Source organism: Euprymna scolopes, chromosome 15 (assembly GCF_053919585.1).
Source record: "Euprymna scolopes isolate OS-2025 chromosome 15, ASM5391958v1, whole genome shotgun sequence".
NCBI classification, from domain to species: Eukaryota; Metazoa; Mollusca; class Cephalopoda; order Sepiida; family Sepiolidae; genus Euprymna; species Euprymna scolopes.
The window spans coordinates 49,613,715-49,637,111 of NC_136496.1; the positions used below are offsets into that span (position 1 = coordinate 49,613,715).

General features: G+C 29.1%; 1 protein-coding gene across 7 annotated transcripts in view; it reads right to left on the minus strand.

Moving 5' to 3' along the window:
- Nucleotides 1-23,397, minus strand: part of LOC145293822 (uncharacterized) — a 564,435-nt gene that overhangs the window by 226,805 nt on the left and 314,233 nt on the right. For all 7 annotated transcript variants that reach the window (XR_013869774.1, XM_080140462.1, XM_080140456.1 and 4 more), the window contains one exon: nt 10,060-10,207. Coding sequence is in view for 6 of the 7 variants with exons in the window: in XM_080140462.1 (XP_079996588.1) it covers nt 10,060-10,207 (148 nt within the window). In the remaining variant the exon portion in view is untranslated. The remainder of the gene's footprint in view (nt 1-10,059; nt 10,208-23,397) is intronic.

Sequence of the window (23,397 nt, forward strand, 5' to 3'; positions counted from 1 at the left end):
CTATACTAAAGAAAACATTGGAACAACACTAGAGAACATATTGTAACTACACGAAATAAAATATTGTAATTACACTAAAAAAAACAGTGTCACTACCCTAAATAAATCATTGTAACCACACTAAATAAAACATTGCAACCACACTAAAGAAAATATTGTAACTACACTAAAGAAAATATTGTAACTACACTAAAGAAAATATTGTAACTACACCAAAGAAAATAGTGTAACTACACTAAAGTAAATATTGTCCCTACACTAAAGACAACATTTTAACTACACTAGAGCAAATATTGTAACAACACAAAAGAAAATATTGTAACCACACAAACGAAAATATGTCCACTACACTAAAGAAAATATTGTAACTACACGAAATAAAATATTGTGACTACACTAAAGAAAATATTGTAACTACACTAAATAAACAATTGTAACGACACTTCAGAAAATATTGTGACTATGCTAAATTAAACATTGTAACCACACAAGAGAAAATATAGTAACCACACTAGAGAAAATATTGTAACTACACGACATAAAATATTGTAATTACACTAAAGAAAACATTGTACCTACACTAAATAAATCATTGTAACCATACTAAATAAAATATTGTAACTACATTAAATAAAATATTGTAACTAATCTAAATAAAATATTGAAGCTACACTAAAGAAAATATTGTAACATCACTAAAGAAAATATTGTGACTACACTAAAGTAAATATTGTGACTACACTAAAGAAAATATTGTAACCACACTAAACAAAATATTGTAACTACACTAAAGAAAATATCGTAACTACACTAAATAAATCATGGTAACCACACTAAATAAAATATTGTAACTAAATTAAATATAATATTGTAACTACACTAAATAAAATATTGTAGCTACACTAAAGAAAATATTGTAACATCATTAAAGAAAATATTGTGACTACACTAAAGTAAATATTTTGACTAAATTAAAGAAAATATTGTAACCACACTTAAGAAAATAGTGTAACCAAACTAAAGAAAATATTGTAACATCACTACAGAAAATATTGTGACAACATTAAAGTAAATATTATGACTACACTAAATAAAATATTGTAACCAGACTAAAGAAAAAATTGTAACTAAATTAAATAAAATATTGTAACTAAGCTAAATAAAATATTGCAGCTATACTACAGAAAATATTGTAACTACACCAAAGAAAATATAGTAACCACACTAGTGAAAATATTGTAACTACACTAAAGAACATATTGTATCTACACTAGAGAAAATATTGTAACTACACAAAAGAAAATATTGTAACAACACGAAATAAAATATTGTAACTACACTAAAGAAAACATTGTAACAACACCAAAGAAAATATAGTAACCACACTAGTGAAAATATTGTAACTACACAAAAGAAAATAAACTAGAGAAAATATTGCAACCAAACTAAAGAAAATATTGTAACTACACTAAACAAAATATTTTAACTACACTAAAGAAAACATTGCCAGTACACTAAAAAAAACATTGTAACTACACAAAATAAAAAATTGTAACAACACTAAAGAAAATATTGTCACTATACTAAAGAAGATACTGTAACCACACTAAAGAAAATATTGTAACAACACTAAAGAAAATACTCTAACAACACTAGAGAAAATATTGTAACTACATTCAAGAAAATATTGAAACTGCACTAAAGAAAATATTGTAACTACACTGAAGAAAATATTGTAACTATACTAAAGAAAATATTGTGACCACACTAAAGAAAATATTGTGACCACTCTAAAGAAAATATTGTAACTACACTAAAGAAAATATTGTAATTACAGTAAATAAAATATTGTCACTATAACTAAAGATAATATTGTACCTATACTGAAGAAAATATTGTAACCACACTAAAGAAAATATTTTAACTACACTAAAGAAAATATTGTAACTGCACTAAAGAAAATATTTTTACAACACTAAAAAAAATATTTTAACTACACTAAAGAAAATATTGTGACAACACTAAGAAAATATTGTAACCATACTAAAGAACATATTGTAACTACAAAAAATTAAATATTGTAACTACACGAAATACAATATTGTAACCGCACTAAATAAAATATTGTAACAACCCTAAAGAAACTATATTCACTACACTAAAGAAAATATTGTGACTACACTAAATGAAGCATTGTAACCACCCTAGAGAAAATATTGTAACAACACTAGAGAAAATATTGTAACAACACGAAATACAATATTGTAATTACACTAAAACAACATTGTAAATACACTAAATAAATCATTCTAACAACTATTATAAAGTATAATAAAATATTGTAACTACATTAAAGAAAATATTGTAACTACACTAAAGAAAATATTGTAGCTATACTAAAGAAAATATTGTAACTACATTAAAGAAAATATTGTAACATCATTAAAGAAAATATTGTGACTACACTAAAGTAAATATTTTAACTACCACCAAAGAAAATATTGTAACTACACTAAATAAAATATTGTAACATCACTAACTAAAATATTGTAAGCACACTAAAGAAAATAATGTACCTACACTAAATAAATCATTTTAACCACACTAAATAAAATATTGAAACTACATTAAATAAAATATTGTAACTACACTAAATAAAATATTGTAGCTACACTAAATAAAAAATTTGTAACAACACTAATGAAAATATTGTAACATCACTAAAGAAAATATTGTAACTACACTAAAGTAAATATTTTAACTACCCTAGAGAAAATATTGTAACTTCAAGTAATAAAATATTCTAATTACACTAAAGAAAACATTGTAACTACACTAAATAAAACATTGTAACTACACTAAATAAAACATTGTAATTACACTAAATAAAACATTGTAATTACACTAAATAAAATATTGTAACTACACTGAAGAAAATATTGTAACTACACTAAATACAATATTGTAACAACACTACATAAACTATTGTAACTACACGAAAAATAATATTTTAACTACACCGAATAAAATATTGAAACTACACTAAAGAAAATATTGTAACCACTCTAAATAAAATATTGTAACTACACAAAATAAAATATTGTAACTACACTAATAAAAATATTGTAACTACACTAAAGAAAATATTGTGACAACAGTAAAGAAAATATTGTAACCAGATAAAAGACAATATTGTAACTACACAACAAAAAATATTGTAAGTACACGAAATAAAATATTGTAACTACACTATAGAAAACATTGTAACTACAAGAAATCCAATATTGTAACTACACTAAAGAAAATATTGTAAGTACACGAAAGACCACATTGTAACTACACAAAATAAAATATTGTGAATACACTACAGAAAATATTGCAACTAAACTAAATAAAACATTGTAACAACACTAAAGAAAATATTGTAACTACACTAAAAACCATATTTTAACTACACTAAAGAAAATATTGTAACTATACTAAAGAAAACATTGGAACCACACTAGAGAACATATTGTAACTACACAAAATAAAATATTGTAATTACACTAAAGAAAACAGTGTCACTACACTAAATAAATCATTGGAACCACACTAAATGAAATATTGTAACCACACAAAAGAAAATATTGTAACTACACTACAGAAAATATTGTAACTACACTAAAGACAACATTTTAACTACACTAGAGCAAATATTGTAACAACACAAAAGAAAATACTGTAACTACACGAAATAAAATATTGCAACTACACTAAACAAAACATTGTAACTACACTAAATAAAACATTAAAGAAAATATTGTAACTACACTAGTGAAAAAATTGTAACTATACTAAAGAAAATATTGTAACTAAAGAAAATATTGTGACCACACTAAAGAAAATATTGTGATCACACTAAAGAAAATATTGTGATCACACTAAAGAAAATATTATAACTACACTAAAGAAAATATTGTAATTACACTAAATAAAATATTGTCACTATAACTAAAGAAAATATTGTACCTATACTAAAGAAAATATTGTAACCACACTTAAGAAAATATTTTAACTACACTAAAGAAAATATTGTAACTGCACTAAAGAAAATATTTTAACTACACTAAAAAAAAATATTTTAACTACACTAAAGCAAATATTGTGACTACACTAAGAAAATATTGTAACGACACCAAAGAACATATTGTAACTACAAAAAATAAACTATTGTAACTACACGAAATACAATATTGTAACTACACGAAATAAAATATTGTAACCACACGAAATAAAAGCGTGTAACTACACAAAGTTACATATTGTAACTACAGTAAAGAAATATTGTAACTACAAGTAATAAAATATTCCAATTACACTAAAGAAAACATTGTAACTACACTAACTAAAACATTGTAACTACACTAACTAAAACATTGTAACTACACTAAATAAAACATTGTAATTACACTAAATAAAATATTGTAACTACACTAAAGAACATATTGTAACCACACTAAAGAAAATATTGTAACCACACTGAAGAAAATATTGTAAATACACTATATACACTATTGTAACAACACTACATAAACTATTGTAACTACACAAAAAAAAATATTGTAACTACACCGAATAAAATATTGTCACTACACTAAAGAAAATATTGTAATCACTCTAAATAAATTATTGTAACTACACCAAATAAAATATTGTAACTACACTAATAAAAATATTTTAATTACAGTAAAGAAAATATTGTGACAACAGTAAAGAAAATATTGTAACAACATTCAAGAAAATATTGTAACTACACAACAAAAAATATTGTAAGTACACGAAATAAAATATTGTAACTACACTATAGAAAACATTGTAACTACAAGAAATACAATATTGTAACTACACTAAAGAAAATATTGTAACTACACGAAAGACCACATTTTAACTACACAAAATAAAATATTGTGAATACACTACAGAAAATATTGCAACTAAATATTATTTATTTAAAACATTGTAACAACACTAAAGAAAATATTGTAACTACACTAAATAACATATTGTAACTACACTAAAGAAAATATTGTAACTATACTAAAGAAAACATTGGAACCACACTAGAGAACATATTGTAGCTACACAAAATAAAATATTGTAATCACACTAAAGTAAACAGTGTCACTACACTAAATAAATCATTGGAACATCACTAAATAAAATATTCTAACCACACAAAAGAAAATATTGTAACTACACTACAGAAAATATTGTAACTACAATAAAGAAAATATTGTAACTACACCAAAGAAAATAGTGTAACTACACTAAATAAAATATTGTAACCACACTAGAGAAAATATTGTAACTACACTAAAGAAAATATTATAACTACACTAGAGCAAATATTGTAACAACACAAAAGAAAATACTGCAACTACACGAAATAAAATATTGCAACTACACTAAGGTAAACATTGAAACTACACTGAATAAAACATTAAAGAAAATATTGTAACTACACAAGTGAAAATATTGTAACTACACTAGTGAAAATATTGTAAATACACAAAAGAAAATACACTAGAGAAAATATTGTAACCAAACTAAAGAAAATATTGTAAAAACACGAAATAACATTGTAACTACACTAAAGAAAACATTGTCACTACACTAAAGAAAACATTGTAACAAAACTAAAGAAAATATTGTAACAACACTAAAGAAAATATTGTAACAACACTAAAGAAAATATTGTAACTATAACTAAAGAAAATATTGTAACTACACTAAAGAAAATACTGTAACCACACTAGAGAAAATATTGTAACTACATTAAAGAAAATATTGTAACTATGCCAAAGAAAATATTTTAACTACACTAAAGAAAATATGTGTAGCTACACTAAGAAAATATTGTAACCACACTAAAGAAAATATTGTAACTACAAAAAATAAAATATTGTGACAACAGGAAATACAATATTGTAACTACACGAAATAAAATATTGTAACTACACGAAATAAAACATTGTAACTGCACAAATTACATATTGTAACCACAGTACAGAAAATATTGTAACTACACTAAAGAAAATATTGTAACTACACGAAATGAAATATTTTGACCACACTAAAGAAAATACTGTAACCATACTAAATAAAATATTGTAACAACACTAAAGAAACTATATTCACTACACTAAAGAAAATATTGTAACTACACTAAATTAAGCATTGTAACCTCACTAGAGAAAATATTGTAACCACACTAGAGAAAATACAATATTGTAATTACACTAAAAATAACATTGTAAATACACTAAATAAATCATTTTAACCACAGTAAATAAAATATTGTAACTACACTAAATAAAATATTGTAGCTACACTAAAGAAAATATTGTAACTACACTAGAGAAAATATTGTAACCACACAAAAGAAAATATTGTAACTACACTGAAGAAAATATTGTTAACTACACTAAAGAAAATATTGTAACTACACTATAGAAAACATTGCAAATACACAAAAAAAAAATATCGTTACCACACTAAAGAAAATAATATAACTACACTAAAGAAAATATTGTAACTACACTACAAAAACATTGTAACTACACTAAATAAAACATTGTTACTACACTAAATAAAGTATTGTAACTACACTAAAGAAAATATTTTAACTATACTAAAGAAAAAACTGTGACTACACTAAAGAAAATATTGTAACTACACTAAAGAACATATTGTAACTACAAAAATAAAATATTGTAACTATACGAAATAAAATATTGTAACTACACTAAAGAAAATATTGTAACTCCACTATAGAAAACATTGTAACTACACGAAGTTAAATATTGTAACTACAGTAAAGAAAATATTGTAACTATACTAAAGAAAATATTGTAACTACACGAAATAAATATTGTGACTACACTTAAGAAAATATTGTAGCTACACTAGAGAAAATATTGTAACTACACTAGAGAAAATATTGTAACTACACAAAATAAAATACTGTGATTACATTAAAGAAACCATTGTAAATACACTAAATAAATCATGGTAACCACATTAAATAAAATATTGTAACTACATTAAATAAAATATTGTAACTACACTAAATAAAATATTGTAACTACACTAAATAAAATATTGTAGCTACACTAAAGAAAATATTGTACCTACACTAAAGAAAATATTGTAACATCACTAAAGAAAATATTGTGACTAGACTAAAGTTAATATTGTAACAACCACCAAAGAAAATATTGTAACTACACTAAAAAAAAATTTGTAACTATACTAAAGAAAATATGGTAACATCACTAAAGAAAATATTGTGACTACACTAAAGTAACTATTGTAACTACAAAAAATAAAATATTGTAACTACACTAAAGAAAATATTGTAACCACACTAAATAAAATATTGTAACTACACGAAATAAAATATTGTAACTACACTAATGAAAATATAGTAACTACACTTATGAAAATATTGTAACTACACGAAATAAAATATTGTAACTACACGAAATAAAATATTGTAACTACACTAAATAAAATATTGTAACTACACTATAGAAAACATTGCAACTACACAAAAGGAAATATCGTTACCACACTAAAGAAAATAATATAACTACACGAAAGAAAATATTGTAACTACACTAAAGGAAATAGTGTAACTACACTAAATAACATGTTGTAACTACACGAACTAAAATATTGTGACTACACTAAAGAAAATATTGCAACTACACTAAAGAAAATATTGCAACTACACTAAAGAAAATATTGTAACAACATTAAAGAAAATATTGTAACAACACTAGAGAAAATATTGTAACCACACTAGAGAAAATATTGTAACTACACAAAATAAAATATTGTAACTACACGAAATAAAATATTGTAACTACACGAAATAAAATATTGTAACTAAACTAAAGAAAATATTGTAACTATACTAAAGAAAATATTGTTACTACACTAAAGAAAATATTTTAACTACACTAAAGAAAACATTGTAACTACATTAAAGAAAATATTGTAACTACACTAAAGAAAATATTGTAACTACACTAAACAAAATATTGTGACTACACTAAAGAAAATATTCTGACTACACTAAAGAAAATATTGTGACTACACTGAAGAAAATAACTACACTAAAGAACATATTGTAACTACAAAAAATAAAATATTGAAACTACACTAAAGAAAATATTGTAACCACACAAAATAAAATATTGTAACCACACTAAAGAAAATATTGTAACTGCACTAGAGAAAATATTGTAACTACACGAAATAAATATTGCAATTTCACTAAAGAAAACATTGTAAATACACTAAAAAAATCATTGTAACCACACTAAATAAAATATTGCAACTACATTTAATAAAATATTGTAACTATACTAAATAAAATATTGCAGCTACACTAAAGAAAATATTGTAGCTACACTAAAGAAAATATTGTAACTACACTAAAGAAAATATTGTAACTATAACTAAAGAAAATATTGTAACTACACTAAATAAACAATTGTAACAACACTAATTAAAACATTGTAACTACACGAAATAAAATATTGTAACTAAACTAAAAAAAATATTGTAGCTACGCTAAAGAAAATATCGTAACTACACTAAAGAAAATATTGTGAATACACTAAAGTAAATATTGTAACTCCACTAAATAAAATATTGTAACTACACTAAATAAAATATTGTAACCACACTTATGCAAATATTGTAACTACACTAAAGAAAATATTGTAACTACACTAAAGAACATATTGCAACTACACGAAATAAAATATTGTGACTACACTAAAGAAAATATTGTAACTACACTAGAGAAAATATTTTAACTGCACTAAAGAAATATTGTAACTACACGAAATAAAATATTGTAACCACACTAATGAAAATATTGTAACTATACTAATGAAAATATTGTAACTACACGAGATAAAATATTGTAACCACGCGAAGTAAAATATTGTAACCACACTAAAGAAAATATTGTAACTATACTAAAGAAAATATTGTAACTACACAAAATAAAATATTGTAACTACATGAAATAAAATATCGTAACTACACTATAGAAAACATTGTAACTACACTAAAGAAAAAATTGTAACTACACTAAAGAAAATATTGTAACTACACTAAAAGAAATATTGTTACACACTAAATAACATATTGTAACTACACTAAATAAAAATTGTAACCACACTAAATTAAATATTGAAACCACATTAGATAAAATATTGTAAGCACACGAAATAAAATATTGTAACTACACAAAAGAAAACATTGTAACTACACTAAAGGAAATATTATAACTACACTAAATAAAATATTGAAACCACACTAGAGAAAATATTGTAACTACACTAAAGAAAATATTGTAACTACACTACAGAAAATATTGTAACAATACTAAAGAAAATATTGTAACAGCACTAAAATATTGTAACAATACTAAAGAAAATATTGTAACAGCACTAAAGAAAATATTTTAACCACACTACAGAAAATATTGTAACCACACTACAGAAAATATTGTAACTACACTAAAGAAAACATTGTAACTACACTAAAGAAAACATTGTAACTACACTAAAGAAAATATTGTAACTACACTAAAGAAAATATTGTAACTACACTAAATAAAATATTGTAACTACATTAAATAAAATATTGTAACTACACTAAATAAAATATTGTAATTACACTAAAGAAAATATTGTAACTACACTTAAGAAAATATCGTTACACATGTTTAACTTTCGATTTTTAATCTTATTTCAAAAGGAAAATGCTTACTTGTGTGACTAAGACTACAAGTGACAATGAGGCCAGTGTTGAAATGAAGCAACAATTTCAAACAATGAACTGACGATCACAGCCTGTACAGTGAATACACATTTCATTTCATTGTTTGCTTTGTTTATTATATTATTTCATCTTTAATATGAAAATAAAGTTTGATAGAAAAAGAAAACATTTAATTTGTAATCCATCTGATCCATCTAATAAAATATGACAAACCTTTGTACGGTCGAGTAAGACACCACCTGGTGATCTTTTCTTTTTGATAAAGTTAATGACTGCCAAACAGCTTTCAATGGCATCTTTGGGATTTGTCTTTGGCGCCACTATTCTACAACATTGACTGATATCAACTGTCTGGTTTGCACTGAAATTAAAGTTAAGAAGAAATATTTACAAGCTGCAACAAATAAATCAAGAACAATATGATACAATTTGTATTATTTTGATTAATAATAATCTTTTATATAATAAGAGACACAATTTTTCTCCTTTGGACGAAACTACCGTAGGTTTACAACACCAAATGGCACATAAAAAATTATTATGTTTACGCCATAAGCTGTTATCTAGCTATAGAATGCAATTACATACACATTATTTCATAATATTACAACATTACATTTATTCCGAGGAGTGCCATGATCATCATTGTCCTAACTCACAGAGGAAGTAGCTCAATTTTCACCCCCACTTTTCAAGTCCTGTTATGACACCATTCTACACCGAGTGCCTTTATACTTTTTCCTACTTTCCTGGGTGTTATCTGTCATTAACTAACTACAGATTTCCTAAACAATTGCATATTTTTTACCCCTACATCCTACACAAATAATGATTTCTCCCATCCATAATCCGGTCCATCTGATTGGCTGATAAGTATGTATTCTATAATTCCCCTATTTGATTATTCCACCATTAAACAAACAGTTCTCAACTATAGAACAGGCCGCCATTTCTGTATGTACACAATACTTTTACATTTTATTTATATGATTCACAGAATTATTCCGCTTAGAAACTCTTAACTTTTATTGTTTATTTGTGAAAATATTACACTCCAAAAATAAATCATTGACAATGCTATTACATTTATTTTACATCAACGGACACCCGAAATCATAAACAGCTATGCGAAACTAATTCTGGTTCCAGTCAGAGGGAGGGACAGTTAGAGATAGATACCGAGAGTGGGAGAGAGAGAGAAAGAGAAAAATAAGGCGTGTTACAGTATATTTTAGGTTGATCACGCGTTATAACTGTTAAATCCAAACAGATTAAAGCGACAATTTCTCATGGCCAATTCAGTATGGTTGTTTAGTTTAAATTCGCCACACTAACCATTCTGCATTCGAGCCTTTGAACTGCCGGTAACTTTTTTAAAAAATTTTTTAGTTTGCTCAACATGGTCCTGGATGCTATTTGCACTTTTCCATAAGGGGGTTGCTTACGTTTTTCAATATATTTTGCAAACAATAGTTCTTTCAGAATTATCCAACCATAATATATACTTATGTTTTCTAACTTCTGTATATATAATTTAACTTCAACAACAATGTTTATTATTTAACAAAAATGTCCTGCTTTGGTGTGAGCATATTGTTGAACACTTATATCCACTCCTTTTTAACATAAAAAAATTATATTGTTTAATATTCGAAATACTACCTATTTGCAGAACTTTTGCAATAATCATTTCCACCAGACTCAAAAAACAACAACAACAACCGTCATTCTAAAGGAAAATGTTCAGGTGGAAACCCAATAAAAAATTACCGTTTACAATTATAACAATTTTTTTTTAAACATTATTTCACAAGCCATTCATAACATGGGGAGGGTGTCTTGTAACTAACCTGTGCTTCCACCTAACAACTTAATTTAAAAAAAATTACTTATGCACTTCAAATTAAATATAATATATTTTTAAGTAAAAAATTAAAGAGAACAAAAAAAAAGGAAAAAATAAACAAGCAAAGTAAAGAATGAGCAAATGAAATATAGACCCAAAATGAATTTAAAATGATTCGAATTTATTTAAGGAAATTAGTCATGGTTGCTTGTATTTTCCTAAGCTCAGGTTTTAAAAACCTGTAACAACTGTAACTTCAATAAATGGTGTTTTCTGAAACACCAATTTTTACCTCTTAATATGGGCCTTCCACCCTTAATGAAGAAGTTGGGTATTTTACGTCGCTCGCTGGGCCCGACAGAATTCTAAAAAAAAAACGGACTTCACTGTCCGATGTCTTCTATGAAACTAATTTAAAAATGGAGAAAGAAAGATTTCTGGAATTGTCCAGCCAATCAGTGTTAAGCAATGCTGATGGCTACCAAGAAAAAGGGAAAACATCAAGAGAGAGAGAGTGAGTGACTGACGTACACATCTTCACCCTCTGAAAGGTCCCTCAGTTCATGGACTGCCAGATGCGGTCAAGATGAGGAGGAGGATAGAGGTTAGGTGAAGTTTACAAGTTGGCGAAAATGCTGACACCTCCACCCTTTCCCTTTGCACTGATAATGACGAGTTCCTAAAAAAAATTAAATTCTGACACTCTCCCGACAAGAAAAAAAATTCCCCGCAACAGAAAAGCTTCTAAAACCTAGATCAAGTTAAATTTAAAGGAGATTAATTTTTTCTTTAATTATTTTAACTAAGGATGATCGAAATTTAATAAAAGAGTTAATTAAAAAAAACTTAAAATTTCGAAAATAATGATATAATCGTTTTTAGGGAGATGAAAATGGCTTGAATTCTGTGATTTAAATTTGAGAACCATGACAAGCATGCTGGCGCTATTTCACAAAGCCATAATAAGCCAGTCATATTTACCCCATAAACAGGTGCGCGATAAAAGCAGTTTTCATTTCGATTAAGGAAACTACACCAGGCTTTCCAAATACATAAATTCAAGGTGTATTTCTTACATAAACTGCTCTGGGAAAATGTAGCAGTAAATGTCTGTCGAACTTCACGCATCAAGCTCAACAAACTAGGACTAACAAGTCTCTTACAAGCACCCAATTCATTGGTGCTTAAAGGTTCTCCCGAAATCTCCCGAGTGAGCTCCAAAGCTTCATATTCCAGCATCGGGAACTTCACATCACTCTTACCAAATCTTTCTAAAAACATTAATTTGGCTCCAGAGGAAGAATCTGGTAGCAAAATAAATTGGGCTATAAAAACCCGAATAATGTTGCAAGAAGCAACGTAGAGGCATATCCTCAAATACTCCCTGAGGCATGAAATAGCTTTAATTAAAGGAGAAACTTTATCCTTATACAAACAAAGTTCTACAGAAGGCTTCTGCAGAACAAAACATGCACCCTCACAGATCTTCTGAGGGGCTACTCTACACATCATGTAGCTAACAAATATTCCAGATTTTACAGCCAAGTAACATTCGACAGCAAATATCCAGTCAAGCTTAAGATTGCAAAACTCTCGCTTAAATAGTCTCCCCTTAACCCCAACATGGAGACAAGGTGATATAGGACCAGAAGTCCTGAAACTTTCAGAGTGACATTCCTTTTGAAAATGCATGTTTACACCGAAAGTAGTACTTATAGTAAGTACTTTACAAGTACTAGTGTCTTCCAGTACTTGTTCTAAAAAGGAGTTGCGACAAACTAAACTCCAGTTCTTCTTCGGAATAACATGCGCATCAAGGCATGCAGATACCAGGGCCTTGCCATCTAGGCTACTGCCCAAATTCAAACAGTCTCCCTGACTATCAGTAGAGTGCTTCAAAAACTGCCCTCCATTACCAATAGGCACTATGCCTCTATCCACCTCACACCTAAATCTTCCAATAAATTCTAACAAATTCCAGTTGTCTACATTCAACAAATCAAGGACAAGACTGGAATCCCTACAGACGCCTAACAAATGTAATTGTTTCTTAACAATATTCACAGCAAGCTGCCATTTAGTAAAATCAAACTTAATACTAGACTTCTCTAAGCCGAACTTTCCAGTACTTAGAGAGTTGGTCTCAGCAACCGGGCATTTTGGTTTAGGATCGGAAACCTTGACCGGCATCAAAGAGCACCGGGATACTAACAGAATTACCTAGTTTACCACTGGCTAAACTACGTATGGCTTCTCTAACACTATTCTGGAATGCATCTACCTGAGAAGCATCTGCATCTAGAAATTCCATATCCACAGTCTCAGGAGAAAAAACAAGCATAGACTTGCTCAGTCAAGTCAAGAAACATGTCTAAGCCTTCTCTAATCTCAGTCATATTTTGTCGAAAGAGAACTTTAGGACAATTTTTGTCTGAACACATAAAGCTGAGATTGGGAATAATAGCATCCATAGCAAATACCCGTTCCTCTACCAATGTACAGTAAGAAGAATTTGCAGACATGCTGAGGCTTTTAAAAATATGAAATAAATATAAACTAAGCCAAATAACTATCACATAGAATTCTACCTAAATTTTAAAGTAAATTTCTCTTATAGAAAGTTAAAACAAATACGCCTTAAACTGAGGTTTGCGTTAGTAATAATTTTAAACAATAAAATTCTACAAATAAAATTATCAATTATTCACCCTAAGGTGTAAGTGGACACAAAGTTGTGCTTAACGAAGGAGAAAATCCAATTCCAAGGATGCACTTTGGATTGGGACCAATTGAATAACTTCCGAATGAATTTCATCCTTCAAGACTGAGGACAAAAATAAATTTCTTATATTAACTGCAAAAGTGCAGCAGAATTTTTCCAATTTTTTCTCCTAAAATAAAAACTATCAATTTTTCCTTCTCTGACTGAGGACAGAAGGATTTTTTTTTCTATTTTAACAAGTACAGAAGAATTTTTCTTCTAACAGGAAACTATATATATATATTTCTCACGAAAGGATAGAATAATTTTTTTTTTCTATCGGAAAAAATAAAGTATTTACTCTTCTTTCACTATGGGCAGAAGAACTTTATTATTTTTCTTCTAAATAGAAATTTGCAGAAAAATTTCTTATTACTGGGAACAATAAATTCTTCAATTTCTTAACCAAGGGTAAAAGAACTATTATTCAAATTAAAAAGTGAAAGAAATTTCCCTCTTCTGGCCAAGGATAGAACCCAAGTCAGACGGAACTACAACTTAAATTTAATTATTAACGCTGTCCAGGGGCAAGACTATCCCACATGGAGGACCGTAATATAGTTTTAAGTTCTAACTGAATCTATTTATTTATTTTTCTTCTCACCGAAAAAACTATTAAATTTTCCTTCTATAAACGATAAATATGAAATAACAAGTTATAAATGTGCCGGATAAAGTATCTTATATAGTAAACCTATTTACCCTTTAACTGATATTCAAGATGAATTTAGGAAAACTCGTCCCGGGAAAACTCGTCTCGGGAAAACTCGTCTCGGGAAAACTCGTCTCCGGAAAACTCGACCCCGGAAAACTCGTCCCCTTTCGCTAGGTAGGAAAACTGGTCCCGTATTGAATAAATATCGATTGAAAACACATTTTATGATCGTTCTTGAAGGAGATATTGTTTTTTAAAAATAGACTATAGCCCTCCCCCATAATATTTTTTAAAAATATTTTTTCTTGTTTAATGTTTTGTTTTTTTAAATAAAATCGATTTTCTAAGTGTCCGTTTTCTACCTAACTGGCTAAGTTCTTAGTGGTTTCACTTCTTTTAAAGCGTTTATTATGTTCATACAAAGTTAATTACAAATTTTTTTTTTCTTATTTTAAATATGTCGAGTGTTACGTGAGAACGAGAAATAATGTCCGGTGTATCACATCTTAGGGGTCTTGATAATCGCTAAAAAATAGAAAATTAAAGAAATTACTGAGGGAGATTTGGTTTTAAAAGGAAAATAATACATTTTAATTTTTTTTAAAATATAATTTAGAGAGATGGGGGGGGGGTAAAAACTATATCTCCCTCCGAAAAACAACCAACGAAAAATTAAATTAAAAAGATTCTTGATAAACGATAGCGGAGTTTTCAATAATATTGATTAATAAATTTATTTAGTGATTACCTTTTCTCTTAATGATTGATTTTAGAATTTTGAAGTAAAAATTAAAAAAAATTGAAAATTAGTTAACGAGAGATTGTTAGCACATCTCGCGCCAAAAAATATTTCGCTTTTAATTTATTAGTTAATTTTTGCAAAATTTGACAGGACGACAATAAATGTTGATAATTGATAAAATTATAATTTTAAATAACGCGTCGCATGAGTGCATTTGGTATGAGAGAAAACAAAAACATAACAACAACAAAAAAACTATCATAATTAAAAAAACAAAAAAAGTAACGAAAAAGTAAAGTAGAATCGAATCGCTCCCTGTTTTTTAATTTTTTTTGTTTTTTTATTATTGTTTTATGACTCCAAAAAACATCGTTAAAATAAGAAAAAAAAAATTTGTAATTAACTTTGTATGAACATAATAAACGCTTTAAAAGAAGTGAAACCACTAAGAACTTAGCCAGTTAGGTAGAAAACGGACACTTAGAAAATCGATTTTATTTAAAAAAAAAAAAAAAAAAAAAAAAAAAAAAAAAAAAAAAAACATTAAACAAGTAAAAATATTTTTCAAACATATTATGGGGGGCTATAATCTATTTTAAAAAACAATATCTCCTTCAAGAACGATCATAAAATGTGTTTTCAATCGACATTTATTCAATAAGGGACCAGTTTTCCTACCTAGCGTTTTCCCCGAGACGAGTTTTCCCCGAGACGAGTTTTCCCTGGACGAGTTTTCCGAGCACCACACAACAAGATTCGTTAGAATTCTTTCTTCATTGTTACCGACCACGTGGGAACTTTTAAATCTCCCACTTAACTTGTGTGCGTGACGTCAGTACATAAGTGGGCATCCCTCCCCTAAAGAAATAGTCCGATTTTGTCTTACTATTTTAAACTCTCTCTAAAAATTTAATATTTCGAGCCACATCCATTTAATGTGATCAGTTATTGTTTTCATTTTTGTATCTTTTTTTTGAATATTTTAATTTTGTAAGCTATCCTTCGCCATTTCCATTTTGCACGGCCTAGCACTACGTCATATTTTCCCGCAGTTTTTGAATGGCATCCTTCATTAGGACGCTATATTGAATTTGTCGTTATCAAAACACAAATTCTAAGATTTATTTTCGTTTGAATTTTCCCTTACTTTGCATTTCAGTTGAAAATTTAACCATTTTTGTTAGAATTTTTCCTCTACAAATTTGCTATTTACCAATTTTAAATATTTAAATTATACGATAGAATTTGAATTCTCCTGTATTTGTTGCTCTAGCAGAGCACGTGTAACATTCCTGGATATATTACAAGTTTTGTTTGTAGATTGAATTAAGTGAATTTTCTAACTATTCTTACTTTGTGTTAGAACATAATTTTATTGGCTAGATTTAGCATATTTTGTGTTGGTTAAATATACGTAACGTTTCCGTATTTTAGTGAACCGGTATATTATATAGCACGTGCGTTTTGCGAGGTTTAAATTTTTTATTTACGTTCAGTTAGCTTAGTTTAATCTGTAGGTTTCTTGAGAGACAATTTTCTCCCAGACAATTTTAAATTCCCGGTAAATTTATTCTTCTACCGTCAATTAATTCTCCCCAAATTTCATTTCTATCAAATAATTCACTTATTTTAGTGATTCATTTTATTTGATATCATTTCAGTATAAATAAACGGGATATTGAATAATTTATCAATATTCTCTTATTGCGTCCGTTGAGAGCGCATAATTTATTTGTTTATTTCTCTTTGTTTTCTGGAGAAGCTCAAACACATGGAAGAATTATATTTCCTCTTGTGTGTTGAACGAGAATTAGGTCTAAATTGTGAGTTTCCCGAGAGATAATTTTTCATCCCGGTAATTTTGTTTAAGATTTTATCTTTACTTTATTGTGTCCCAGTTAAAAGTTAGTGCCTTATATCTTGAATGGTGCTCGGAAAACTCGTCCCGAGAAAACTCGTCTCGGGAAAACCCGTCCCGGGAAAACTCGTCTCCGGAAAACTCGTCCCCTTTCGCTAGGTAGGAAAACTGGTCCCGTATTGAATAAATATCGATTGAAAACACATTTTATTATCGTTCTTGAAGGAGATATTGTTTTTTAAAATGGACTATAGCCCCCCCCCCATAATATTTAAAAAAAATGTTTTTACTTGTTTAATGTTTTTTTTTTTTTTTTTTTTTTTTAAATAAAATTGATTTTCTAAGTGTCCATTTTCTACCTAACTGAACTAAAATTGATTTTCTAAGTGTCCATTTTCTACCTAACTAAAAAAATTTGGTATTAACTTTGTATGAACATAATAAACGTTTAACGCTAATAGCCAGTTAGGTAGAAAATGGACGCTAATATAGCGTCCATTTTCTACCTAACTGGCTATTAGCGTTAAACGTTTATTAGGTTCTACAAAGTTAATACCAATTTTTTTTGTTCTTATTTTAACGATGTTTTTTGGAGTCATAAAAACAATAATAAAAAAAAAACAAAACAAAAAAATTAAAAAACAGGGAGCGATTCGATTCTTCGTTACTTTTTTTGTTTTGGTTTTTTAATTATGATAGTTTTTTTTTGTTGTTGTTATGTTTTTGTTTTCTCTCATACCAAGTGCACTCATGCGTTATTTAAAATTATAATTTTATCAATTATCAACATTTATTGTCGTCCTGTCAAATTTTGCAAAAATTAACTAAAAAGCGAAATATTTTTTTGGCGCGAGAGATGCCATGTGCTAACAATCTCTCGTTAACTCATTTTTAATTTTTACTTCAAAATTCTAAAATCAATCATTAAGAGAAAAGGTAATCACTAAATAAATTTATTAATCAATATTATTGAAAACTCCGCTATCGTTTATCAAGAATCTTTTTAATTTCATTTTTCGTTGGTTGTTTTTCGGAGGAAGATATAGTTTTTACCCCCCCCCCTATCTCTCTAAATTATATTTAGAAAAAAATTAAAATGTATCATTTTCCTTTTAAAACCAAATCTCCCTCAGTAATTTCTTTAATTTTCTATTTGTTAGCGATTATCAAGACCCCTAACTAAGATGATATACCGGACATTATTTCTCGTTCTCACATAACACTCGACATGTTTTTTGTTTGTTTTCTGCTTTTTTTTTTCTTTACCAAATAAACGATTCCAAATAAATTAAACAACATAGTCGGCGAGGTAGAAAAATCGATTTTACCCTTTTATAAACAACAGTAAATAAATAAATTTTTTATATTAATATAAAAAAAATATGCGGTCTCGTTTATGAACATAATGAGCTTTAAATAAGTGAAACCACAAAGAACTTAGTCAGTTAGGTAGAAAACGGACACTTAGAAAATCGATTTTATTAAAAACAAAAAACAATAACAAACATTAAACAAGTAAAAATATACTTAAAAAATATTATGGGGGCTATAGTCTATTTTTAAAAACAATATATCCTTCAAGAACGATCATAAAATGTGTTTTCAATCGATATTTATTCAATAAGGGACCAGATTTCCTACCTAGCGAAAGGGGACGAGTTTTCCGGGGGCGAGTTTTCCGGAGACGAGTTTTCCCGGGACGAGTTTTCCTAAATTCGTAGTTTATAGATACACAAAACTTAGAATTATATGTAAATGTATTATACCGTTTGTAAACGCATAATACAGGAAATAATATAAGCAAAATGTAGGGACATTTAATGGAAATGTCTTATGCTGTTTGTAAACACATAAGACTTGAAAAATATAAGCAAATTAACGGAATTTTGGGGGGTCGTCTCCAAAATCCGCTTTTTAAGTAACAAATTAAAGAGAACAAAAAAAAAAAGGAAAAAATAAACAAGCAAAGTAAAGAATGAGCAAATGAAATATAGACCCAAAATGAATTTAAAATGATTCGAATTTATTTAAGGAAATTAGTCATGGTTGCTTGTATTTTCCTAAGCTCAGGTTTTAAAAACCTGTAACATGGAATAAAAACAAATACAAAACACCAATCTTACTTGACAGAAAGGCTGAAATAAAAGCACATATAAAATATTCTTTCAATAAAAAGTTCTTTTCTCTTTTTTTTGAAAAGAAAAACATGCAGATAGCAAAGTTCTTTCAAAGTTCTTTTTTTTCTGTCTTCTTTGTCTCTTTTCTTTTTTTTTTTTAACAAACAAAACCTTCAAAAGGTTTAAAAGAAAGTTCTCTGAAAAGGGGGGGGGTTATTCTCTCTTTTCTTGGCTCTCTGAAAAAGGGGTTATCTTTTCTTCAGAATCCCCAGAAATAATTCTTCCTATCTCTGATAGGTTTCTTTTCCGAAATAATTTTCCTTTCCTGATAGCGAAGGTCATGTTATTTCTTCTTTGTGACAGGCTCTATCATGCTCCTTCCGTTGGTCTCCTTTCTCTGAAAGGGGTTACCGTCTTCAATAAATGGTGTTTTCTGAAACACCAATTTTTACCTCTTAATATGGGCCTTCCACCCTTAATGAAGAAGTTGGGTATTTTACGTCGCTCGCTGGGCCCGACAGAATTCTAAAAAAAAAACGGACTTCACTGTCCGATGTCTTCTATGAAACTAATTTAAAAATGGAGAAAGAAAGATTTCTGGAATTGTCCAGCCAATCAGTGTTAAGCAATGCTGATGGCTACCAAGAAAAAGGGAAAACATCAAGAGAGAGAGAGAGAGAGTGAGTGACAGACATACACATCTTCACCCTCTGAAAGGTCCCTCAGTTCATGGACTGCCAGATGCGGTCAAGATGAGGAGGAGGGTAGAGGTTAGGTGAAGTTTACAAGTTGGCAAAAATGCTGACACCTCCACCCTTTCCCTTTGCACTGATAATGAAGAGGTCCTAAAAAAAATTAAATTCCGACATAACATTTAAATAACAATATCTTGCAGGGGCTTTTCTTTCTCAGAGCAGTTATTCTTATAAAAATTTTGATTTGAAAATCATTGAAGTGCCCAACTTACCCCAAGCTTGGGGTAAGATGATCATGCTATTGGGGTAAGATGGACATTCTACTATCTACAAGTTAGTATGCTGTAAACTCTTAAAAAGCAAACTTGAACTTTGTTAAGAGCAAATATGTCTTAACCATCACTTGGTTACAAAATTTCTCTTCTAGAGCAGCAACACAACATCTTGAAATGTAGATTCCTCTTACTTTTGATATATTTTCAGTGGTTCAATTGCATCTGTTTATGTGATCTAGGGAATTACGATAGCTAATAGCATGAATCTGGACTAAGGATAAAGGAAAATTTGCCGCACATTTTGTTTATGACAACACGTGTATTCATGTATTTGTTTAACATGTATTTGCTCGTGTTTTACAGACAATTTTTTTATAAGTGTAAGATAATTTGAACTCTACAATCAAAGTTTCATCATTCTGCCAAATTTTCAAATTACATAGACCCCTCCCCCACTCTTTTCTTTATAAATTTGACCCAAACCAATATGATCATCGAACACTTGCACAATAATTAGCATTTTTCACAATCAATAAACTGACAAAGCATGAAGTGCCCAACTTGCAAGTTGAAACCAACAATACCATTGTTGGGGACAGGATGATTTGCTATGGTGGTAGACGACCCTGTCCCCATGTGTGTATTGGTGTATGTATTTAATGGTAGAGGAATTGAAAAGGCCAAAGGTCACATAATGAAGACGAAAACATACCGTTATATATCAGCGAAAGAAATGCAATTTATTCACATAAATATACATGAAGAAGCGATAGAAAGAATGAGAGTTCGTTAGAATAAGAGTTTGTTACTTGCGATCGGTAGCTGTGAAAGGCTGACTGGCTAGTCAGGGCACTGTGGTGGTTCATGCCACCTGGAGCGGTGTTTGTTACATCTTGACTGCTTGAAGGTCCGGCGCAAAAGAGAAGAAATATGGGGAACAGGAAGTGATGTAGCTAGGTCGCTCTTCTGAGATAAAAGGCGACAATCAAGTTAGGCTGGGAGTTTTCAACTCCCACAATACTCCCTATCTAGTTAGCTGGAAGCTAGAGAAAAGAAAAGATAATTGGAGAAAAAGCATGCATATATATGTGTGCATGTGTGTCCACTGTATAGAGAACGAGGAAGAATTTTTTTATTTATTAAGTAGAAGGGTGAAAAGATAGAGTTGTGACGTTAAAGGATATCAGGAAAAAAGTGTTCAAACTTGTACAACTGTGGAATGGTCACAGGAATGACGTTATGAGTTTGAGTGCAAGTGTTGCGGTCATAGACTGTATTGCGACTGAGTCTATGAAGCGTGCGCAAGGGTCAGCATGATGGGTTGAAATTGGTTCGCGTTGGTCATGTAGGTGTCGACTACACGCTTACGGTCACAAGTGGATCTGCAAGGAAATTTGTCCGTCCATAGAGAGCTGTGTCAACGTTGTTCAGTGGGTCAGTACGGTCTGAACGTCCAGGGATGAGTGTATCAGTGTGCATGATGCAGCTTACTCATGTTAACTGGAGACCTTCAGTGAGGTGAGGTGAGGGGAATCGTTGTGAAATCCAAACGTGTACAGTGTTTGGTGAACATCTTTGTGTTGGTTGTCGCGTTTGTTGCTAGAAAAGGCTGATATCCTGTGAGGTGTTGCTGGAAAGGGTTGATATGCCATGGAGAGGCTTGATGCACATAACATGATGCTGGAGAGGCTTGTTGTCGCTTTTTTCTTTCCATAATTGTGGAAAACTGGAGTTGAAATAGCGTGAGAGTTGCTATTTGAGTTTTGCAGTTGGTTTGTTGCCACACGTTCTCCATGATGAAATTGAAAGCTGAAATATTTTTTTTTTTGCACATGGCAAAAAAAATATTTCGCTGAAGTGAAGAAAGTAGTCCATTGGTATCGTCGATTTTTTAACAGACATCGTTGTTTAAAGATAAGCTTCGTTATAAAAAATGGGAAGAAGAGAATAAAATGTCTATAATTTTTATAAGTGCGTGAATATAGATAAAACTTCTTGTCCTTTTATTATTATAATAATCATTTAGGCTACGATGAAATAAAGATTTTTTTTTCTTTCGAGGGTGCTTTGTTTACATTTAATTGTCCACGAGTAGTAAAAATGGCGGACGATATATAATTGACACACACGTTGGACAGTGAAGGTTAAAATGCGACGACAAAATGTTTTTCTCCTTTTTTTTTAAATTGTGTTTTTTGTTTTGTTTTTTTCTTTCTTTTTTGAGTATATTTCACTGAGTATTTAATGATATAATAGTATGCTTCATTGTTACAGTGAGAATGTTTTAAATGTTTTTGGGAACAAAGATTGTTCAGCGTTCGTTAGGTCACCATTTGAAGAAATATCACGTCGGCGGTCTACCAATCTGTTGGGGACAGGATTGTTTGCTATGGTGGTAGACGACCCCGACCCATGTGTATGATGGTGTATGTATTTAATGGTAGAGGAATTGAAAAGGCCAAAGGTCGCATAATGAGGACGAAAATATACCGTTATATATCAGCGAAAGAAATGCAATTTATTTACATAAATATACATGAAGAAGCGATAGAAAGAATGAGAGTTCGTTAGAATAAGAGTTTGTTACTTGCGATCGGTAGCT